Genomic DNA, 21,575 nt, shown 5'->3' with positions numbered 1-21,575 from the left:
GGGGGGGGAACATCGACGACGACTGAGTATCGCTAATAACAAGTTAAAGACTAATAACAATAATAACAGACCACCTCCGGGAAGAGCCGCGGCGGAGGCTGAGAGATCCCCGCGGAGGCCGGCGGGGTGGCAGCGCTGGGTGGCGCGGAGGGACGCTCCGAGGCATCAGTCTGTGGTGGTGGTGGTGGATGATTTTTTTGGGGGTGGGCGGGGTGGGGGCTGTGTATGCGGGAGAAGGAAGGGGTGGGAATCTGAGGAGGAGACTACCTTTTTATTATTATTTTTAATTTTTTTTTAATATATTATTTTCGCCGTACAAGGAGGACGCTCGGAATTCACCGGCCTGTCGGCTCCCCGAGAGGGACCCGGGGATTGTGCGGTCGCTCTTCCTTCATCTTATTTTTTTTTTTTTCCGTTTGTTTGATTTGTTTGTTTGGGTGTTTTTTTTTTTTTTTAGTTTTTTTTATTATTATTTTTATTTTTATTATTCTTGTTTTTCTTTTCCCGCTGAGCAGCAGCGGCGGCGGCAGCAGCAGCAATATGGCTGGTGATGGGTTTTTTGGGGGGCGCTGGCGGCGGGAGGAGCTCTCGGGAGCCCCTGCGCGCCCGGCTCGCTGTTAGCTATGGCAAATGGCAGCGGCGGCGGCGGCGGCGGCGGCTCCTACCCGGGCGGCAGCGGCGGCGGCGGCGGCGGCATTAGAATGAGTAACAATATCAACGCCAACAATCTCAACACAGACTCGTCCTCCTCCCCCGTCAATGTGCCCAAGATGGATGCGCTCATCATCCCGGTGACCATGGAGGTGCCCTGCGATAGCCGCGGACAGCGCATGTGGTGGGCTTTCCTCGCCTCATCCATGGTCACTTTCTTTGGGGGACTGTTTATCATCCTGCTGTGGAGGACCCTCAAGTACCTGTGGACTGTCTGCTGCCACTGCGGGGTCAAAAACAAGGTAACCCCCTGCCTCCCCCCCCTCCCCTCCTGGTGCCGGTGATGGTTTGGTGCGGTGGTGGTGGTGAGGTGGAGTAGTAGGAGCCCAGCCTCGTAGACGGGGACACCTGGCGAGGTGGCAGTGGAGGAGATGCTGTAGGGCTGTTGTTGGATGGCAGTGTGCTGTCTGCTGTTGTGGTAGGGTCGCCGTGGGCTGTCGGGAGCCACAACGTGGGGAGCGTGGCTGGAGGGATGAGGTGTTGGATGCAGCCCTGAGGGATGCCCTGCTGTCCCCCTCTCTCTGTCCCACCCCACACTTTCATCTGGTGGCACAGAAGTTACACCTGATGTCAGCTCTCCCTCTCAGCGAGGCACATGCTGGCGTGGTGGGACGGTGTGGTTCTGAAGTTGATGTGCACCCGCAGGACCACATAGGATGGCAGGGTAGGAGTGTTTATCTACCGATCTAAACTCTCACTTCTCTTGTGGAACGAGAAACTCTGGCAAAATTAAAAAGGTAAACTTCTCACTCATGTAAATCTTTTTAAAGGTAGTTCCACTCCCCAAGAATCTTCGACATTCCTGTTTGATAAATGAAATGTAGATATCAAAAAGTACTTAGTGCATTCATAAGTAACACACTAGATCAATATTCTTTTAATCTTAAGCGCGAAATCTTTGAGGCAACCTGTCTGCCCCTTTGATTTTTGCATATTACCAGTTGGAAGACAGTGTAGTACTTGAAATAAGGTCCGCTCCTGGTTTGAAAGAGAGCTTTCAAAGCCAAGAACTTGCTCAGGTCCAGACTCGTTTTTATTTAAGACAAATGGAATAGAAAGTGTTAAGACGCTGTATTTGTGAAAGTGGATTTTGACAGACCCCAAAATAGACCAGCAGCTGGAGTTTCTCCCCTTCCCTTTTCACATTTTTTGGATTACAAATGGAATAATATCTGCTTCAGTTATTCCTGGCACACAGACACCCACAAAAACACACACACCTTTTAATATATGGTTGCTAGGTTGCTGGCTTGCTTTGACGTACAGTGAGCTGTCTTCCCCCTTCTCCTGTCCCCTCCCCCCTGAACACACTTGATACAGCGCATAACCCAGCTGTACAAAGGATCTGACACTTAGGGGAAACCAGAAACAAAGTTGGAGTGTGAGAAGTTACGGTACTTGTTTGTTTGCTTGGGTTTAGCGAGGTAGGCGTCCAGTTCCGATTGCCGAAACGAACCTCTACATTCCAGTTGGAAGTAGAGCAGCTACAGTGAACTTGGCCTACCTATGGGAGAAGTGGTTGCTAGAGATGAGGAATAAATAAAAGCTTTTAACGCAGCCTTAAGCTTCGGGAAACCTACCAGGCAGTGTCATTTCTCTATAGGCATTTTTTATCGCGTTCAAAATCAAACCTGAACTTTCTTAGGGAGGTGCTAGCCAGGCACGATGACAAAGCTCAAATGAATTTGTGATAACAAGCGTGTCTTGTAAAATACCGTTTCCTCCAAAAGGAAAAGGAGGTTTTCAAGAATGGGTAGGTAGGTAGGACTTCAGTTTCTTCTGTGTGCATTTAGCATTTTCCCCTCCACACGATGAGGCAAATCTGCAAGGGCTAGCAGGGATCTTGATGAAAAAGGGAATCTTACAGGTTATCGCCTCCTGCTTCTTTCCTTGAGAGAATGAAAAGTTAGAGACTTGTACACAGACTTCTTGTGCATAGTGTCTTGGTGGGAGTTGTTGGTCTGATAGTCCATTGGTGGGACATAGGCAGTTAAGCCAGATCATTCATTTCTTAACCGGTACAGAAAGGCATATCCAAATTGTCTTTAAAACCTCTGAGGCTAAATGTATCAGCTTGCTAATTAACAGGTACCGTCGAGGGGTTCCAACACTTCCAGTCTGAATGATCTGGTGTACTGCGGCTGTGTCAGGTTGTAAGATTCGGGTTTATTTCATGTTTGAGACCTGAAGTAGCTGTGTGCCGGTGAATATCATTCCCTGGGGCAGGAGGATGAAGGACTGTGCAGGTAGGGGGAGATATACATCTCCTTTTAGATTGTATTTGTTCCATTTGTAAGGGTTTTCAAGTCTCTGGTGAAGAAGAACTTTCAAGAGCTGATCCGGCTGCATTCCTTACATGCTAAAATGGGGAATTGGAGGGAATTCTGTGTGTGTGAGGAGTAACTAGTTATTGCAAAACACTTTTCTAGTATTTAGGGTATAAAGGCTAACTGAAGTAACAACTGGAAATGTCTTAAACTTTGCTGTTATCAAACACACGCTTTGTGCTGGGTGGTAACTTGGGAAAGGCGGCCGAGGCTGCAGGTGAAAAATGTGAATGCATATATATGCTATGTCGACTGTACTGGACCTGCTAGCAAAAGTAATTTTACAAGAAGTAGCTCCTCCTACTGTGGGACTGAAGAAGTTTTCTGCATGTTAGGACCTCTCCTTCTCCTGCTGCTCCGCCGGTTGTAGCAGAGTTGGGTTATCCAACATCGGCTCACCATCTACATAAAGAGTGGTTCCCGCGAGTGAGCTAAAAGAAATCTTTCTCATGTCTGCTTTCTGAGGCTCCTTATCGAATAATTCATATAGATATGTGAATTATATATAAGTGAATAATTCACAGAGTTACTGTGCTAACACCTGTGTCCATATATGTTACTGCGAGGAACTGCAAAAAGTTTCTTTTTTTTTTTTTCCTACTGTAGTCTAAGCACAACATTGTATTCCTCGGACTTGTCAGTGATTGTCAACTTGATTTTGGGATGTAACACTTTTTAATGGCTGCGTAGAGGATTTAGAATGTGGGTTATTTTTGTTTTGGTTTGGTTTCTTTTTCCTCCTTAACTCATTGAATTTAAGATTGGGATTTAAAAACGTGATATAAAAGTTTAACACTTTGTGGTATGAAATTTCACTACAGGTTTTTTTTCTTCTTGGAGATAAGAAAGTCAAGATACTTTAAGTCAAGAATATGACAGCTTCTGGTAACAGAATGATAAATGTTGCCCCTTAAAATTCCATATCCAGTTTATGTCATTGTGTATGAATAGAGCATTAATATTAATCACGTATTAAAAATGATTGCTAAAGTTTTAGGGGTTTTAGGCACAATGCTTTCTTTGTGAGATGCAATTGCTAAAATTTTAGGGTTTTTATGCTCAACTTTTTTTTGTGAGATCCCATTTTTTAAAATCTGCCAAAAGAAAAATGTAAATCTTGACCTGTGTTGTCAGTGTTTCATGTAATGTGAGTCATTACAATTGAAGCCCTTGTATTCCTTTATTTAATACAGTATATAATTTTAGATGTAATTCTTCCAAAATTAGCTACAGTCACATTGTAGAGACGTAACAAATGCTGGTTTTCTCCTCAGTGTTTACATCTACATTTTAAGGAATGCTTAGATTTTGTTAAAGAACTTGTCTTCTCTTTGCTCGTTCTCTGTCCTTGGTCAATTCATTCTTGTTTGTATACGAAAAGCAGAATGTGTGACTGAAATTTTGTGGGCTGGACTCTGACACCATTAGTTGCTCTTGTTTCTGAAACTAACAGAAAAATAAAATAAACATGCACGGTGAAGTACACAGTACACATAGCGGTTTAACGTGCATTATACAACCTGTAGTTCTTTTGATTATATGGATCTGCTACTGCATTTTCTCTGCTCCTAAAGGGGCATTTTCTGCTGACATTATCTATGTTTTGGCTTTGAACATACGCTTAAACAAGATGAAGGAGCAGTAGCGGAAAGAGAGAGCACAGGTTTGGGGCACAGCCAGCTCCTGAAGCTGGCCAGTGCAGGATGAAGTGAAATTTGTACCCTTTTGAAGAGTGTGATACTCGCTGCTCCTTGGCTCCCTAAAGACCTGATGTACCCCTTTTGTACCTTATGCCTTCAAGGCTCTTGCAGGTAGAATATATCTTTATTGCTATGCTCCTCCTGGAATGATTTCAGTGTTTTAAAGAGCTTTCCCCCCCTACCCACCCAGTCCCGGACTCTTACACATATAAAACGAAATGACATTGTGATCATAGATGGAAGTGGCTAGCCTGAAATGACAAGTCGTAGTAGTCGTCTTTAATATTGCTCTACATATTTCGGAAGCTTAATAAAGTATGCAGGGGTAGATTTGGTATTCTGCCCCTCTACTCCGCTCCGGTGAGACCCCACCTGGAGCACTGCCTCCAGCTCTGGAGCCCTCAGTACAGGAGAGACACGAACCTCTTGGAGTGAGTCCAGGGGAGGGCCATAAAAATGGTCAGAGGGCTGGAGCACCTCTCCTGTGAGGACAGGCCGAGAGAGTTGGGGTTGTTCAGCCTGGAGAAAAGAAGGCTCCGGTGACACCGTATAGCGGCCTTCCAGTACCTAAAGAGGGCCTACAGGAAAGATGGGCACAAACTTTTCAGCAGGGCCTGTTGTGTTAGGACAAGGGGTAATGGTTTTAAACTGGAAGAGGGAAGATTTAGACTAGCTAGAAGGAAGTCATTTTTTACACTGAGGGTGGTGCAACGCTGACACAGGTTGCCCAGAGAGGTGGTAGATGCGCCGTCCCTGGAAACATTCAAGGCCAGGCTGGACGGGGCTCTGAGCTACCTGATCTAGTTGAAGATGTTGCTGCCTATTGCAGGAGCGTTGGACTGGATGACCTTTAAAGGTCCCTTCCCACCCAAACTATTCTGTGATTCTAACATACCCATTTGTTTCGAATAGAAAAATCAAAATTTTAGTGGAAGTACAATTGCAGAAGCCTTCTTTGGCAAGTTAAGAATTTTCACCCAGACCTCTAAGGCCCGAGAAAATTTGAAAAAAATTCTGTTTTCCCTAAAATAAGTGTTTCTACCAAACTGGCTCTGACTATGCTAGGTTTGTTGATTTCCTAGCAGTACCTGTATAAACCTCCTCTCCAAATAGAATTAAAGAAACAAACTCAAAACAAAGCGCTGTATATTGAGAAATGTATGAGAATAAACTGGAAGGCACGTGTGGACACATAATGCAGGAGATCCCTTCTTTTAAATCCGTGTGTGGAAACCTCACCTTGACTGTCTCGAAGATGTACCGAGCAGAAGCGTATGAACAACTGGAAGGCTCAAGGGATTAGCAGCGGACTGTAATGCATTTGGCTCGTTAGTCACATGCGCAGCCTGGCTCAAGGCACTGGATCGTTCCTGTCTCATGGCTATCAGGTGGTCTGCGCGTAATTACTCCGCGAGTGTCCCACTGGACAGGTTGCCAGTTGAGAGATGGACCTGGGGGAGAGGTCAAGGACTGAACGAAAAGGTGCTCGTGGCTCTTTGCAGATGGTGTTTCTACAAGTGAAAAAGGCACCGATACAGAGAGGTGTGTGAGGCTGTTTTCTGCAATGTGAAAAACACGACGCTTTCGGCTCTCTGGAGCTTATAATGGATTTCACATTTTATAAACACATGCTAAAATTGGTTATGCATGCAGAAAAGAAAATGTATGGACAAGGATTTAAGCGGTAAACCAAACAATCTTGGCCAAAATGTAATTTTGATGCAGTATCATACTTATTTTCAAGGCTTTGCAACACATACATTTAAGGAGAAAATCTATGCTCAGAAGGAATTTGCAACCCTCACACGTTTGCAAATCTGTAAATGCTGGTTGGAAACCATTAGATTTCACAATTTTTTCCAGTTTAGCACAATACAAGAAATGCCGGTGATAGGGAATGACAAGCTTTTAAATAACGATGATCTATACGCGCAGTTTTGATGCGGTGAGATTTCTGAATGCAGAAGGAGGGCAGTTTACAGCCCCAGTGACAGAAACACTGAAAATTTAGAGAGTGCTAGTCCTAAGAAAAATATCTGTAGGGACAGGATCTAATGGTTATAATTAAAAAAGCAATGATGTTCTACGTCTGTCCAGCACTATTGTAAGAAAGTGGATTGTGAATCTTAGTCATTGAGTGTCCTTACTGGGACAAATCTTAAAAAGAAGCAGTTATCTCTAGTCAACAGGAAAAATACAGAGCAATGGTCTGTGTTCCTTGAGAGAATGGCTCTGCTATTCTGTGGAATCCAACTCAGATTGACAAAAGTTTATGTGAATTTCAGGGCTGGCTGGTAATCATTCCTTGGCAAGATGAGGCTGTAATTCAAATGCAGTGAGGCATTCTGTAGCACGAGACTGTAGGACAGAAGTTCCAGAGAACCTAGTGAGACATAAACATAAAATAACTCTGGACGAAATTAGGGGACGGGGTATCCTTTTGGTTCTGGTAAACATACCTAGTCACATTCTGTAGTTTACATGTATGAAAATTACCGAATCACCAGAGGTCTGAGAAGGACACTGTGAGTACCAGTCGTCGGGTTTTTTTAAGGGAAAGATCGCTGAACTATTATGCGTGGGTGCTAATGGTTAAAAAATATTTTTCTCCCCCACATATCATTCCAGGGACAAAACGAAAGGGACTACACTTAAACAAGCTGTCAAAAAATGCTGTGTTTCTGTAACGAGTTCATATGCTGCTACAGGGTTGAAGGCTTAATGCCCGACTCTTCCGCCCGCCCTGCGGAGGGAGTGCAAAATGCTCTTGGGTCACGAGGCTGGGTTGGCATCTATACCAACTCGACACAGGGCTAAACAGACAAATTCCAGATTAGGGCTCACGGTCTGTAAGTGCGAGTACTCTTGTTTATGGCACCTAGGTCATCTTGGGTGACAAGGGAAGGTGGACATCCCGCAGAAGTTTGTTAGCGCTTTTGCCAGTGACGGAGCTGGATGAATAAATAAGAAACCGAGATACCTATCTTCCGTGCCTGTCAGAGATGCATTGGTCAGGAAGGGTCCGTTTTGCATCCCGGTTGTATTTATAGCCTGGGAATACATCGGGTTTGCATCTTTGAGAGGAACGCTCTATTCCCATATATAGTATGCGTGGCTCTGTTTAAATGAATGTGCTGCCACTGAAATGTGTTGGGTTCAGTTTGCTTTGAGATGATCTATTGCGCGTATTTGTCTGGTTGAGAGTTAGAGAAACGGAGAGTGTTATCCAAAGCCTGCTGAAATAGAGGGAGGCCATCCTAATAACTTCAATGGTTTTGGACTCAGGCCTAGGTGTTCATAGTGTTCTAGATGAATCAGATATTATTTTTTTTTCAAGTGATTCTTATGTTAACATTTTAAGCTGTTAAAAGCTTTTTTTCTTTTATTGTAGCGAGGTGTATTTACTTGGCTTCTGGCCATTACGTCTGGGATTTCAACATTAGAAACATAATATTTAAAAATCACACGAGGTATGTTTCCATTCCAGTTAAGACTTACGCCTTCTGCCAGCCCCCCCCCCCCCCCTTGGAAATCAAAATTTGGGTTCCTGAACTACTGATGATACCCTAGCACGGCATCTCTCCTGCAAGCTGGTGTGGAACGGCAAATATCGGCTCTGTTTTTAGAGCCGCAGGAAGTGCGTGTTGCGTGTGGAAGCGGCGAAGGTCCCTCACCCCGTGGATGATCTGCGGGACAGGGAGGCGTGTGCAGCTGCAGCCCTGCATCCTGGAAATCCCTCTGCCTGTCCTTAACTTCACCACCTCATTTAAATATCAGGGTTGTTAACATAGAGTGGGGGAAAATAAAAAAAAAAAAAAAGACAGATCTCATCACCAGGCCAGAAGAGTGTTGAGAAGTAGTGTAACGTCATCGACGACTGTGGCATAACGGAGCAGCTGGGGCACAATTCCAGCGGCTTGGCACTGTGACTGTTAGATACAGGTCTACCGTGTTGCATTTTTATTGCTTTCTATATACCCAGGAATAAATTTACAGTACGGTTTTGTTCCCCCTTTGTCCGAGCAAATGCTGACTAAATATTTGGCATTTTCTTTCTTGTAATATTTCATTCATTTTTTTCGTGATACCTTTCACGTTTTTATGTAATGGTTTATCTCTTATTTGTTAAGCTGAAAAGGGGACTCACTCTAAATTTGCTATTATTAATGAGATTAGCGCTACTAGGGTTGGATCCATTTTCTATTTTAGGTATAGGGGAAACATTATTGTAGGTACCACTTTTTAAAAAACTATTTGCAAACGGTGACCTTAATGGTACAAAAATAAAGTGCAATATATTAGATGATGATTCTTTGTTTAAGCAGCTTGTGGTTTTTTCTAGTATGAACTCTGTCAAACTCATTTTAGTTGCTACTTTGCACAGGTGTTCTGCTGGACAGAAATTATTTGAAACACGTTACCAGCTTTTTTGACCTATAATGGTCATCGTTGGTGTAGAGCACTTCAGATGCTTTCAAATATCACGGAGAATGCTTTGACATCCCTTTCTTGAAAGTGAGTTTGCAGATCAACAGGCAACACACGGCAGTTGTGTGATGTTTTTACGTTTTCTGGGTTATTGTACTATAAATACTATTTCGTAAGGAAGCTGATAAACTCTAGGGCTGCAGGAAAGAAACCCTCCTTTTAATTTTTCCTTTTAATTACAAGAACAGCCTAGTTAGGAGAAAATAGTGCAGGGCCTGTCTATACATGGTGCAAACATTTTTCCCCATAAGGGGATTTTTTTAATGCTTTCATTATACGCTTCTGATAAATTGATTTTGTGTGGGAAGTCTTTCCCAGCTTTTTGTGTTAGTTTTCTTCTATTCCCAACACATTTATATCCAAAGGTTTCTGATTTCTTCAGCATCAGAAACAGTGGACTGCAGCTTTTCTGGCCACATTCTTTTCAGATCGTTCAAGGCTCTCAGCAATAAAGCATACTTGTTTCCTCGCGTCCTTTGCTGTAGTGTTATGTTTCTGCTGTCTGCAGGGTAAGGTTGTAGTCACCATTTGTTATGTTGGGATTCTTTGAGAGAGACATGGATTACACGCTTAAGGAATGATTTCTTCCGAGAGAGGGTCTAGGTTTCGCTTTAAGACCATGTAAAATTTTACCTGACTAAATGCTGGTTTTCCTCCTCTGGCTCTGCCTTATGCGTGTAAATTATGGTGTTGACTTTTCATGAGTCAGAAGAGCAGAATTCATTTTGTAGATCCATTGTTCCTAAAAGAGATCAACAGGAAAAACTTCACAGTTTTGATGTTTGCAAAAATCATTTTAGTTGCTTTGCTGGAACGTGTCCTTAGGCTATAACGAAGTTTTAATTTACTACAAGTAGAAAATGCTGCCCAAATTATGGAGCTTTGACTCTGCCTGTATGACTTAAGTGATGAAGTTTTAATGTCAACTTGTGACAATAGGTACTATAGGAAGCACTGGGTATCTTTTGAGTTGCCAGCTGAATGATAAGATGTGATTCCAGGAGCAGGAGAAAAAAACATTCGATTTTTCTAATTTCCAATTGACAGCATTATGTTTGTCATTAAGTTATGCATAATTTTGAAAGAAAACTTGCACAGCAGTTGTTTAGGTTAATATGTGGAACTTAAGTCAACGCTTGCACGAAACAGCTGTTTAGACACCAAACTTTATATTTACGACCTGAGTAACAGAGTCAGGGATAATTTCAGATGGTTTCAGAAAAAGGTATTATTGTTCTTGAAAACAACTTTCCTTATTTAGATGTTTGTCAATGAACATAAGAGTTAAAATCCAGGTGCCTTTTTTTTTTTTTTAATGTTTACCTTACACATATTGTGGATTTGAGTAGGGTTTACCTAATCCCCTGTCTTTTTTTCTCTGTATATATAAACATAGGAGAAGCTACATCAGTGTTTGTAAAGTTACACCAGTGTTTGTAAAGTTACACACTGTTTTAAAGCTCTTTAAAGCAGCAGCATCTCTTGTTTTAACATCGGATACGGAATCACGGAGTTTTCAGAGTTGGAAGGGACCTCTAGAGATCATCTAGTCCAACTCCCCTGCTAAAGCAGGATCGCCTAGAGCACGTTACTCAGGACTGCGAATACTCCGATCTTAATTTCTTTTTACCCAAGAGGTTGATACACACCCCCAATCAAAAATATTTATTTCAAGCTGATTGCCCTTTAATAAAAATAAGTTAATAAAAAATAAGTTAAAAAAAAATATTCATGCTCCCATATTGAAATTGTGAGGGTAATCAGAACATGTTATAATTTCTATGGCTACAGTTGCTTTAATAAAGCTGTATATAAACTTTTACCTTTATTGACTGCCCATTGGATTGTTTGGCTTTGGCTTTGTGTCCTTTAAAGCCAGAAATGCTGAGAGCTTAAAGTGACTAGATCGTTATCTTGCTCTTATGCCAGTGGTGCACGAAAGTAAAATGGATCCTTACAATTGATTGCAGAAGTTGTGTGTAGAGACCTTTCTTTCCTGTCAAAGAGTGGTTGAACGACAGGATGTATCTTGGTTATTTGCAGCGGTGGAAAATAATCCAACCTCTAGGGTGAAAGGTTTACTTATTTTTATAAACGACAGAGTAAACCCAGAATTCCATCGGCTTGCCTCTTTGCTTTCTATACACAGAGAAATGGAATATTCAGGTTTGAAATAAGTAACGTTAACTGCCCGCAACAGCCTCAGGGTGAGACAGAACAGACCCCAGCCTTGCAGTGCTCGCTTAGTAAAGGTTAAATCCTTGCCTGGTGCTCAGCCAGGGCTTCGCCGAGTCTTCTTATGAGGCGGCCGTGGTGCGTAGGGAGTGGATTTAAGGGGTGCGGGTGGGTGTGCTGGGGGGTGAGGGGCAGTGGTGGGATCGGGGGGACAGAGCTCCAGGCTGTCATTCAGCATTAAACTGGGCTGCACCCGTGCGCCCTCGAGGTGGCCGGGGAACACCAGTGTGGTTTGGAGTGTGCCTGATGGCATGATTGTTTCTGTGAAGGTGTCTGAGCCACATTATGCCGCGTTTACATCTACTTCATGACTTGGTATGAAGTGAAGGTGATGTAAACCATACCTGATGTGACCCAATGCCTGTTGAAGGGAAGTTACATCACTTACCGCTTTTTAAAAAAAACCAACAAATTTAAGCCATCAGAGCAAGTTAAGTGTTTTGGGGCAGCAGTATTTTTGATTTAGTCTTCTAAGACTGGACTTACCCTCCTGAGGTTGTGGTTTGACAGTGGTAATAAATCCAAACTTTAAAGTCTGCGAGGAGACTGGCTGTGAGGTACCTGAGCTGTGTTGAGGAGAGGCTGTGACTGGCAGGTGGTGGTCGCTCCAGATCCTAAACTGCCAGAAGCGCATTTTTACTGAGCAGAAAGGATTTCGTAGGTAAAAGTTGATTACCGAAAAGTTTTAAAAGTGAGGTTCTTTCATTCGTAGCGTGCTAAGTATTAATTACATGATGTCCTTTTGGTTTCGTTCACTTCAACGTTTTAGCTGGATGAGGAATGCGCTTTTGAAAGTGAACTTTTAGCTTTTCCAGCCTCGTTAAGTGGATTCCCTTCAGGTGAAACTCTGCAGGAAGATGAGCTCCAGGAGCACACCTGATTTACTGCACCTCTTGACGGGCGTCAGTCCCCTCAGCTGGGCGGGAGTAGCCTGGCGGGTATAAATGCTGAAGTACAGAGCATAAGGAGTTGTTACCTTCTGGTACTGCGCCTCCCTCCTTGTAAAGGTAAAGTTAGCCGTGTTTTTAGGGTGAATGCCAGGTGAGCTTTTTGATGAGCTTCTGGCTTTATTTTTGTTTTTTAAATGAGCGTACAATGTATGTACAGCTTCCTATAACTGCTCTTCCAGAGAGCTCTTTCTTTTATTATGCTGTAACGCCGACTTCGGCTGTTGCGGGCGGGCTGTCTGTTCGTGCCCGGGCTGCCCTGGCCCGGCCCCTCAGGGTGGGACGGTGGACCAGCAGACTGGCAAAGATGATGGTAAGACTGTGACTTTGGACGACATCTTGCTGCCTTAAAATGTCACAGGTGGTGGGCTGTGACAGAACTATTGATTAATTTCAGTATAACTATTCCAAAATTGCCTTTTAAAAACAAAAATAATACTGATCTAAGAGTTTTGCAGGTCTGTATGGATAAAGGTATTATTTCTCCTGACTGAGGGTGAAGAAAATGAGTTTGGGACAGGTTGTTTAAAGCGGTTGTTGCCTACTTGGTTTAGCCTGCGATAACAGGGGGTAGAGCTTGGTGCCCTGACTGTTTTCAGGGCGCTTTTCCTATCACTGAGAACTCGCGCTTTTGTTTCAAAAACATCTATAAGAAGTGGAGAGAAAGGTAATGATAGCTTCAATTAAAGGTAAAAGTTCTAGAAAAAGCTTCTGGCTATAGAAAAAAGATTTCTAAAGACTGTCTCGTGTATTTATATTCTCTCAGCTCAGTGAAAAACGTTTATGAACAAGAAGTAGAGGAACCATTTTAAATGAGGGCTTTTTTTCATAACTGTGTTTCTCGCATTGAGTTGTCCTTTCCTTGGGATAAATAGTTTTTGGTCCTGGGAATGGTTGTTTTGAGCAGTGAATGTAAGACTGTAGTTTCTGTTGGTTTGTAAAATACCCTGGATTTTAAATGGTATGTAAGTGTAGGCTATTGTGCAACTCCTATAGAAAAAAACATAATGCCCATGACACTTAAAATTGGTGGCTCTAATGGTTATAGGTAAATGAGAATGTGCTTTGAGAGCTGATGGAAATAACGGTTCGCTTAATCTCAGAACAGATTATGTGTCTTAAGACCATAGCAGTGTTTTGGCCATTAGTATCAGCAAAAGTAGTGGGTTCTTCACCCCGTAATTAAATTGATGTTGATTCCTGGATGTGTGCTTTTACATGATCAGCTTATTGGGGCTCATTTCTAATAATTTAAAAGAACATCTTGTTGAACTAAAGTGTTAGATCATTCTTTTATTAAAAAAAAAATAATTCAATGATTTTAAGTTAAAATATTGGTTTGATTCTGTGCAGATCCTGTAGAAAATGCTACATTGGTGTGAAGTATTAAAAAAATAATCATTAGCTTCTTCAGGATTTAATTATAAGTTATTTCTATTTGTCTTTTGGCCTCAGGCTTCTGATTAGGTTACGTAGTCTTGAGTTGATGCTCTTTAAGTGTGTCACCAGACTTCTGAAGGTGAAAACCTGAGATCCTTGTGTAGCTGTGTGACACGTGGAGCTAAAACTTTGTCTGAAAATGTTTTAGTATGGGGAGACATGTCGGGTATCCCTTACGGAGAGGTGGCAGCGCTCACTGTAAGCTGGTTTGTGTTTCATATTGATATGTTTGAGGTAAAACTCCTTCCTGTACTGGGTGTCAATGCTTCTGCACCATTTAGGTTCCATTTAGAGGGCTTGGAAGGCTTTGTGGTTTCTGTAGTGTTTTCTGCAAGTGGGAAAAGTCATTACTCGGACTCTAGGATATTGTTTTAAAATGTTCCAGTCTATACAAGGAGCGTTGCATATTCAAAATTGGACTTAGCAACTTAAAAGGCTTATCTGAGCTATTTTTATTATTGTAGTATTCAGAGGCCACGGGGTTTTGCAGGCTTAGTTATGCCAGATCCTGTTACCAGCTTCGACAAAGGGGCCATCCTCTGCCTCGTGCATCTTCTGGTCTGAAAGCAGATAAAGGGGAGAAAGCTAGGAGAGGAGGAGGATGATTGTGAAAGAACTGGTTTGCCCTAGTCCGTATAAAGCAACCTAGTGATCAAGATAAGCAGATGACTTCACTAATGCACATCCCCTCGGCCCGTTTGTTAGATTTACGAAGGGAACTTGGTTTGCGAGTCCATTAGAGCAGTTACTATTTTTAAATAACTACAGGTGTTCAAAACTTGCCGGGCCACACGAAGTTCCCTTCTTGAAGATTTCTTTTCCATAAGCAGAAAATGAAAGGAATTAAAAAAAAAAAAAAATAATATTTATTTTGGATTAAATGAAATTTTAGCTGTAGTGCATTGAGGAATTTGTAAGAATAGAAAAATAACATGGTGAAGGGAATGAAGACTGATGACAAGGAGAAGGGAATCTGTCTAGTTCGGTATGCAGTGCATAGTATTCACTTTGTCTATATGCAGACATTTTGAATATGCTTGCCCCGTTGCCATTAAAAAGACCCAAACAGTTTTTGAGTACTTGTATCCACAGTGGATTTAAAGAATAATGTTACTTTTAACTGGGAACCTTCCTAGATTCTAAACATATGCTTGTTGATTGTACTATTTTTAGCTTCTTTGAACAGCACGTGTTCTTCCCAGATACTTATTTGTGAATGCTGTATTCTGTTCTTAAAAGGAAAATCGCTCTGTGTCTAGATTCTTTTTCTGTATCCAAGGAAGGAAAGAACCAGGGTTCTTGTTAGTGGGTGACTTCTTCGAAATCCTAGTAGATGGGGTAAATTAATTAAATCTAAAATGGACCCATCTGGTAAGTGCTAGCGATGCCAGGGGAGAGCAGGTGAAAGAATCTGAGCCAGAATAAACATATAATGCATTATATAACCTGTAATGCAATTGGTGACGCATTGCAAGACTAATCTTGGTGTTGGACTATTTACTTTTTGTGCAGTGTTGTTTTTAAGTCGAAGGGTTCATGTGTTAGATGGAAATGCTCATTTCTGTTGCATGGTTAAAAAGGTAACTATTTTTTTTTTTTGTATTAATAAGAAAAATATATTTAATACATCCTGTAAACAAGATGCAATTCCCTATATGGGTTTGCTTGAAAATAAATGGGTTGGCATTGTTTGAAACAAAATGGAGTGAAGTTGGTATTTCAGAAAAATGATATACCTGTTTAAAATTTGGAAAAACATTATCCAAACTAAAAATCATGAAAGGTGTGATGCCAACCAAAATTTGCCCCCAAATTTATGTTTGTGTAAGAAGAATACAAAATCTCTATGCAGACATTTTTGTTGCCAAAACTACCTTGTTCTTTAAGTTCTCTGCAATGTAGTCATTGCATCACTGGGAATAGGAATGTAAAAATTACTGTAAAAATTGAATTGTATTGCCTGATTTGGGAGGCATGCAGAAGGTAAACAGTATAAATGCTGAGAAGAAGTGAATTAGATGAGAAAAGAAACGGCAGTGAAGAAATTAAAGGACGGTGTCTGTTTGCAGTGCAGGGTTTGTAGTTTGGCAGGCTCCTGAGCGCTCATGCCTTTTTTTATTATGGCACCAGTTCGACATGATTTCTGTGTCATTGCCTTTGTGATGGAGCGTGTTTCTGATAGATGACTTCTAACGCACGATCTTTGGGGACATGTCTTTCGTGAGGGCCGGGCAGGTGCCTGGGCCTTTTGACACGATTTTAAAACTAGTGGAGAAAGTAGGCCATGGAGTTTTTTGTGAACTTAGGAGCTTAGTAGCTAGACCTTCATCCAGCTTCAAAAAAAAAAAAAAAAAAAAAATTAAAAAATATCATTCTCGTTACCTGCCTGTAAGTCAAATTCCATCCTTGTCTAGTAGTTGTTTCAGGATCCTCTGGGCCTTTATTTCTTGATGCTTATGTTTCAATCTTTTTTTTTTTTTTTTGTAATTTAAAAAACCCCAGCAAACGGAGCAAACCACAGGAGGAATATTTCATGTGCAGGTTGAAAGGAGCTTGTCTCATTTGTCTCTCGAATTTCCAACTCTCAAATGAAATATTACAAAGTGGTTTGTAAGATTACATAAATGTTGCTTGTCTTTTCATAGTGGAGGGGATTGAATTCTGATTTTAATAAATGTTCAGAAAAATATAGTTCTGCCAAAATTGGAATCCTTACAAAACTGTCAGTTTAACTGAGGGAGGGGAAAAGATGATACTGAAACTCTTCCTTTCTTCTTTTTTGAGAGGAAATAAATATTTGATGACTTAATCTTATATTTTATTTCATATTGTAAAGTCAAAACCAAAGCCACTTAATAGCTTGATTCACATTCTTCTTTCAGAAATCTTATTTTGACATGTCTTTATAGTTTTTCGGGAGTTCTTTCTATATTAGAAGTAGATTTATCTTAAAATTCTATGCAATACATCAATTCTGCTCTCTGTCCAGCTGTATGCTCTGTTTCCATTACTAGGGTATGGCTAGCTGTGTTTCCATTACTAGGGTATGGCTATGTAAATATGGATGTGTAGAATATATTTATTGGATCATGCATTTCCAACTCAATTGACCAACACCACGGAGAGCAAAGTAGCAGTCTTCCAGGATATGTGCCTTCAGGTATTTTGTCCACAAGAAAATTAAATAACTCTATTTCTTTCTCTGTTGCCCTCTTTATAAGCTTCATGAGTACTTCACAGAGCATCTTGGTCTGAGCTGAGCTAGCCCAGAAGTAGATTTAGGCCAGGAAGGAAGCTTTCAGGTTGGAACTGGTTGATCGGTGTAGTAGAAACCCCGTGGGTTGGAGGAGCTCTGAAGTCTCGGGCTTCTAAGAGTGCTGAGATGTCTGCAGTCTGACTTCAGATGGAGCCGTGAGTGCTCAGTTTTAGTGAGAAACTACACATTAACTGTTTTTTTTGTTTTTTTTTTTTTTTTTTTTAATTTATGCAGATGGCTTTCCTCATTATCTTGATCATCCTTTTATCCTGTTTGGAAGAAAGTTACTTAAGTAACTTTACTTCTTAAGTTACTATAGAACTTAAGAAGTGAACAATTCATTGTGTAGGTACTTAAAATATAGGTCAGTGACTGGATAATGGCTAAACCAGAAATTTTCTACTTTATCCTTTCTTGGTAAAAAAATTGAGGCTAACCAAATCCTTATAATGACCTTACACACTGGTAGTAGCAGCAAAGAGATTAAAAAAACTAATGCTTTCTCTCTCAATGCAGTTAGTAGTAGAAATTGATTTTAGAAGTTATCAACAAATAGGTTTTGGTTATTTCAAATAGAACAGAAATTTAATTTCTGAAAACTCCTACATGTGGTTGCATGGAAGAAAGTAGTGTACTATTTTATCACATGTTATCACAGCCTACTAATGATACTTCATAAGTATGTAGTCGGTAATTGCTTTTTTGGAAACTGCTATTTTTATCAATCCAGAGTGAAATTTTGCGAAATATCCACATAGTCAAATACCACTGAAAAACATAACTTTTGATAGCATTACCTGGAGTGACTTTTACTCTTGGGTACTCTTTTTGGATTTTTATCCACAGTGCTCTCTTAGTGAGAATCTTTGTGTGTGGATTAGGAGAGACATGGACCTATTGGAGTGGGTCCAGAGGAGGGCCACAAAAATGATCAAGTGGCTGGAGCACCTTTGCTGTAAGGACAGGTTGAGAGAGTTGGGGTTTTTCAGCCTAGAGAAGAGAAGGCTCCGGGGAGACCTTATCACAGCCTTCCAGTACCTAAAGGGGGCCCACAGGAGAGCTGGGGAAGGACTTTTTACTAGGGCTTGTAGCGATTGGATGAGGGGAATGGCTTCAAACTGGAAGAGGGCAGGTTCAGGTAGATATTAGGAAGAAGTTTTTCACTTTGAGGGTGGTAAGGCACTGGCCCAGGTTGCCCAGAAAGGTGGTAGATGCACCATGCCTGGAAACATTCCAGGTCAGGTTGGATGGGGCAACCTGATCTGGTTGAAGATGTCCCTGCCCATTGCAGGGTGGGTTGGACTAGATGACCTTCCAATGTCACTTCCAACCCAAACTATTCTATGATTGTAGGCTTAGTCCCCACTGTTTGCACAGCCAAACATCAATTTGGTTACCCACCCTTTTTCATCTTTATCCTGCACCCCATTCCTTTTGCAAAGAAGAGCCATTCTGTGGCTTTGTACAAATATCTTCCATGTTGTCTTTGGATTGTTTTGACTGACTATCACACAGCTGTGCATTCTCAAAGTAATACATTATAATATGCTACGTAGTGTCAGCACAAGTTTGTGTATAAGTCCCTCTGGTATTCTTCTAATGATGTCAGGACCCTGGGGGTAACTAATAAGATCCAGACAATGTGTGCATTGTGTAGGAATTGGAATAAAGTGATATCTGCCTACAAGACTGTAGTGTATGGTTACGGAGATCCATCTAGCCTTGGGTACACCTTCCTTGGCAGCCTGTATAGTACTGTCTGAAGAGTTGTAGGGTTTCCAATTCTTTATTTCTTCAGTTATTACTCAGAGGGTATGAAATCCTATTATAATACAGACTTAAAAATAAGTCTAATTATTATAAGAATAATTTCCCCAACAGTTCTCAAGTTGAAGTTTAGCTCTGCATAGGTTTCAGTAGGAGCGTCCTGCAGGGGCCCTCTACCTTGGGCGGGCTGGCTGAGGGTCCTTCCTGGGAACTGGGGGTGGTAGAGGTTAATAGAGGTATCGTCCTCATTCCTGAAGACAAATGAAGTTCTGTAGGTTCGGAAGTGTTGTCTTGTTCATTTATTTTGTTTTTTAAATGCATCTAGCAAGTAGCAAAATCAAATCTGAACTTGTACTGAAGTAATTTTTGTCTGCTTAGGACTGAAACACTTGTTCCGTGATGTTCTGAGAAGTCTCAGTTGATATTAAGCCACTGTCAGTTCAGATTCTTAAAGCAGGATGAAATTCTTAACTGCATAATTTATTACTGTTAGGGATACAAATGGTCCAGTGCCAAAGCCTGAAATCCAAATACAGGGATTTAGAATCCAGGCTAAGAATTTAAGGTAAACTCAGCAAATCTTTGGCCAGAACTGGCAGCTTTCCAGCACTCCAGGTCCAAGGCTATTCATTGTCATCAGTGACATCCCAGGGTTTGAAAGTGTTGGCTGTTTAGTTCTTAAAGTATTGAAAGTCTCCTGATAACAGTTGTGAGGAGGTTAATGAGTTTAAAAAGCCAAGAATGCCAGGGATTTTGTGATCCCCCGAGTAGTCTGTTTCCAGAGATAAAATTGCTTTATTTTGAAGAGAACCCTGGACTAACTGAATTTTTCCACTGAGATGAATAATTAAAGAAGGAAAAAAAAAAAAAACACCACCAAACCACAAACAAAAGTATTAAACATGCCTTACAGGGACTGGCATTCTATAGTACCAGAAATACTGTAACTCACTATTTTATTTTTAGCTACATAGAGATCCCGGAGGGTAATGGAGGATTATGTGATGCTGGAATTCTTTTTCTTTTTTAAAATTTCATATTGAGCTCTGATAATTTCCTTGTTTTCTTTATTTTCCTTTAAAGAACATTGTTATTGAAACAAGACAATGTGCTCCATAAGTTTAGGAGAGATGTCTAAAATTTTGAGTTGCTATATTTTTATTCCTTTGTTTTTTTTTTTTCGGTTTGAGATAGTCCATGCTAAGAAGTGTCAAACAGTGTGTTTTTAATTAGTTCTTCTGTGATCACTGTAAAATATAGATGTAAAACTTCCATGTGTAATGCAACAGCAGTTGCTGAAATTCCAGTGTGTTACATAGGAATAGGAACTTAGAGCCGGGCAACAATAGATCTCAGGAAAAATGTATGGGTTTGAAAAACATCAGTCATCAGTCGAGTGTAGTAGCTGTGTAAGAGCACATGGAAGCACTCCAGGAAAGAGAGAGGAGTAAGGAATATTATACTTAATGCACATTTGGCTTCAGGTACTCAAATGTATTTACCCAAATTTTAAAATTTCACACACAGCTCAAAATTAAAATAATCTCAAACATAAATGCACGTGCAAATTACTGAGTTGTGAATGAACCTAGAAAATAAGCCACTTTGGTATTTTGATGGAAAGTTGAGTTTTAGAGAGCAAAAAGGTGAGAAATGTCAGACCACATAGGAGTCAATGAAACATTCTTTACTTCTCCGCCCCGTATATATTTCTCATCTTCTCTGTATCCCATAAACTGCGCCCCTTCAGCTTCTATGGAGGCCTCCTCTGGCTGTTTCACACGGACAATCACACTTCTTTACTCTTCCTGTCGTCTGCTCTTCTGAACAGCCGTATCGTGCAGCTTTGCTCAAGGGGAGAGAGAACAACAAAAACCTGCCTGCCGAAAAGTGAGATCGGGGGGGTTGTGCTGTAGCATCAGCGTATGAAAGTCACCCAGGCAAAGAATGTGCCTATCCCACATCCCAGAAACTGGAGGGATGCAGCAGTTGGGTGGGAGGGTGGAGCATGCTGTAGCCTTGGAAAGGGAAAGCGGAGTACTGAATGGGCACAAGGAACGGCCTGAAAATATTCTTCAGGCTTCAGTAAATCGGAAATAATACTGGTCACAGGCCTGATTGATAGAGAGAGAAACTGCGATATACAGAGAAATACAGCAGCTTCTGGTTCTGCTGCCTCTGCAAGGAAGAGATTGAAGCTTCAGCAGAAAAGCAGTGAAGAACAGCAGCTATGAACCTTCTTGGGGTGGAGTGTTTTCATTAAAGGAGTTTGTTCTGAAAGATGAGGAGCAGGGAGGGGGGAAAAAAACCCAGCAGGTACCACATCATTCAGGATGATTAATTGCAGTGGAGAGGGTGGGAGACTTGGACAGACTGTAGGAAGCTTGTTGCTAGAAAAAAGAACTCTTTTTACATTTGCTTGGTCAGTGTCCAGTGCCCTCTTTTGATCCAGTGTAAATAGGAAAAGATTGTGGTACGTCACTATTGGTCTCGGTTTATCATCCAAACACTTCTCTCACTGACTTTAGTGGCAATTTTGCATTCTATCCAAAGTCAAAATACTTCTCTCTGGTGTTAGAAAAACAGTTCCTTAAATAGATTGCCATTTATGTTTCTGTAGAGCCTTTGAAGGCCAGTCCACTGCTGTGAAAGTTCCACTTTTAAAGACAGGCCTGGCATACTAAAGGAAACAAATATCATATGT

General features: G+C 41.3%; 1 protein-coding gene across 1 annotated transcript in view; it reads left to right on the top strand.

Annotated features, from left to right (window-relative positions):
- Positions 1-306: 306 nt before the first annotated feature.
- The window catches only part of KCNMA1 (potassium calcium-activated channel subfamily M alpha 1), a 518,607-nt gene continuing 497,338 nt past the window's right edge, over positions 307-21,575 (top strand). Inside the window, 1 exon segment of the mRNA XM_082486073.1 lies at positions 307-953. Within this exon segment, the coding sequence (XP_082342199.1) occupies positions 624-953 (330 nt within the window). The 5' untranslated portion in view covers positions 307-623.

Source organism: Vanellus vanellus, assembly GCF_965231255.1.
Source record: "Vanellus vanellus genome assembly, chromosome: 7".
NCBI lineage: Eukaryota > Metazoa > Chordata > Aves > Charadriiformes > Charadriidae > Vanellus > Vanellus vanellus.
This window is presented reverse-complemented; position numbering and strand designations above follow the sequence as displayed.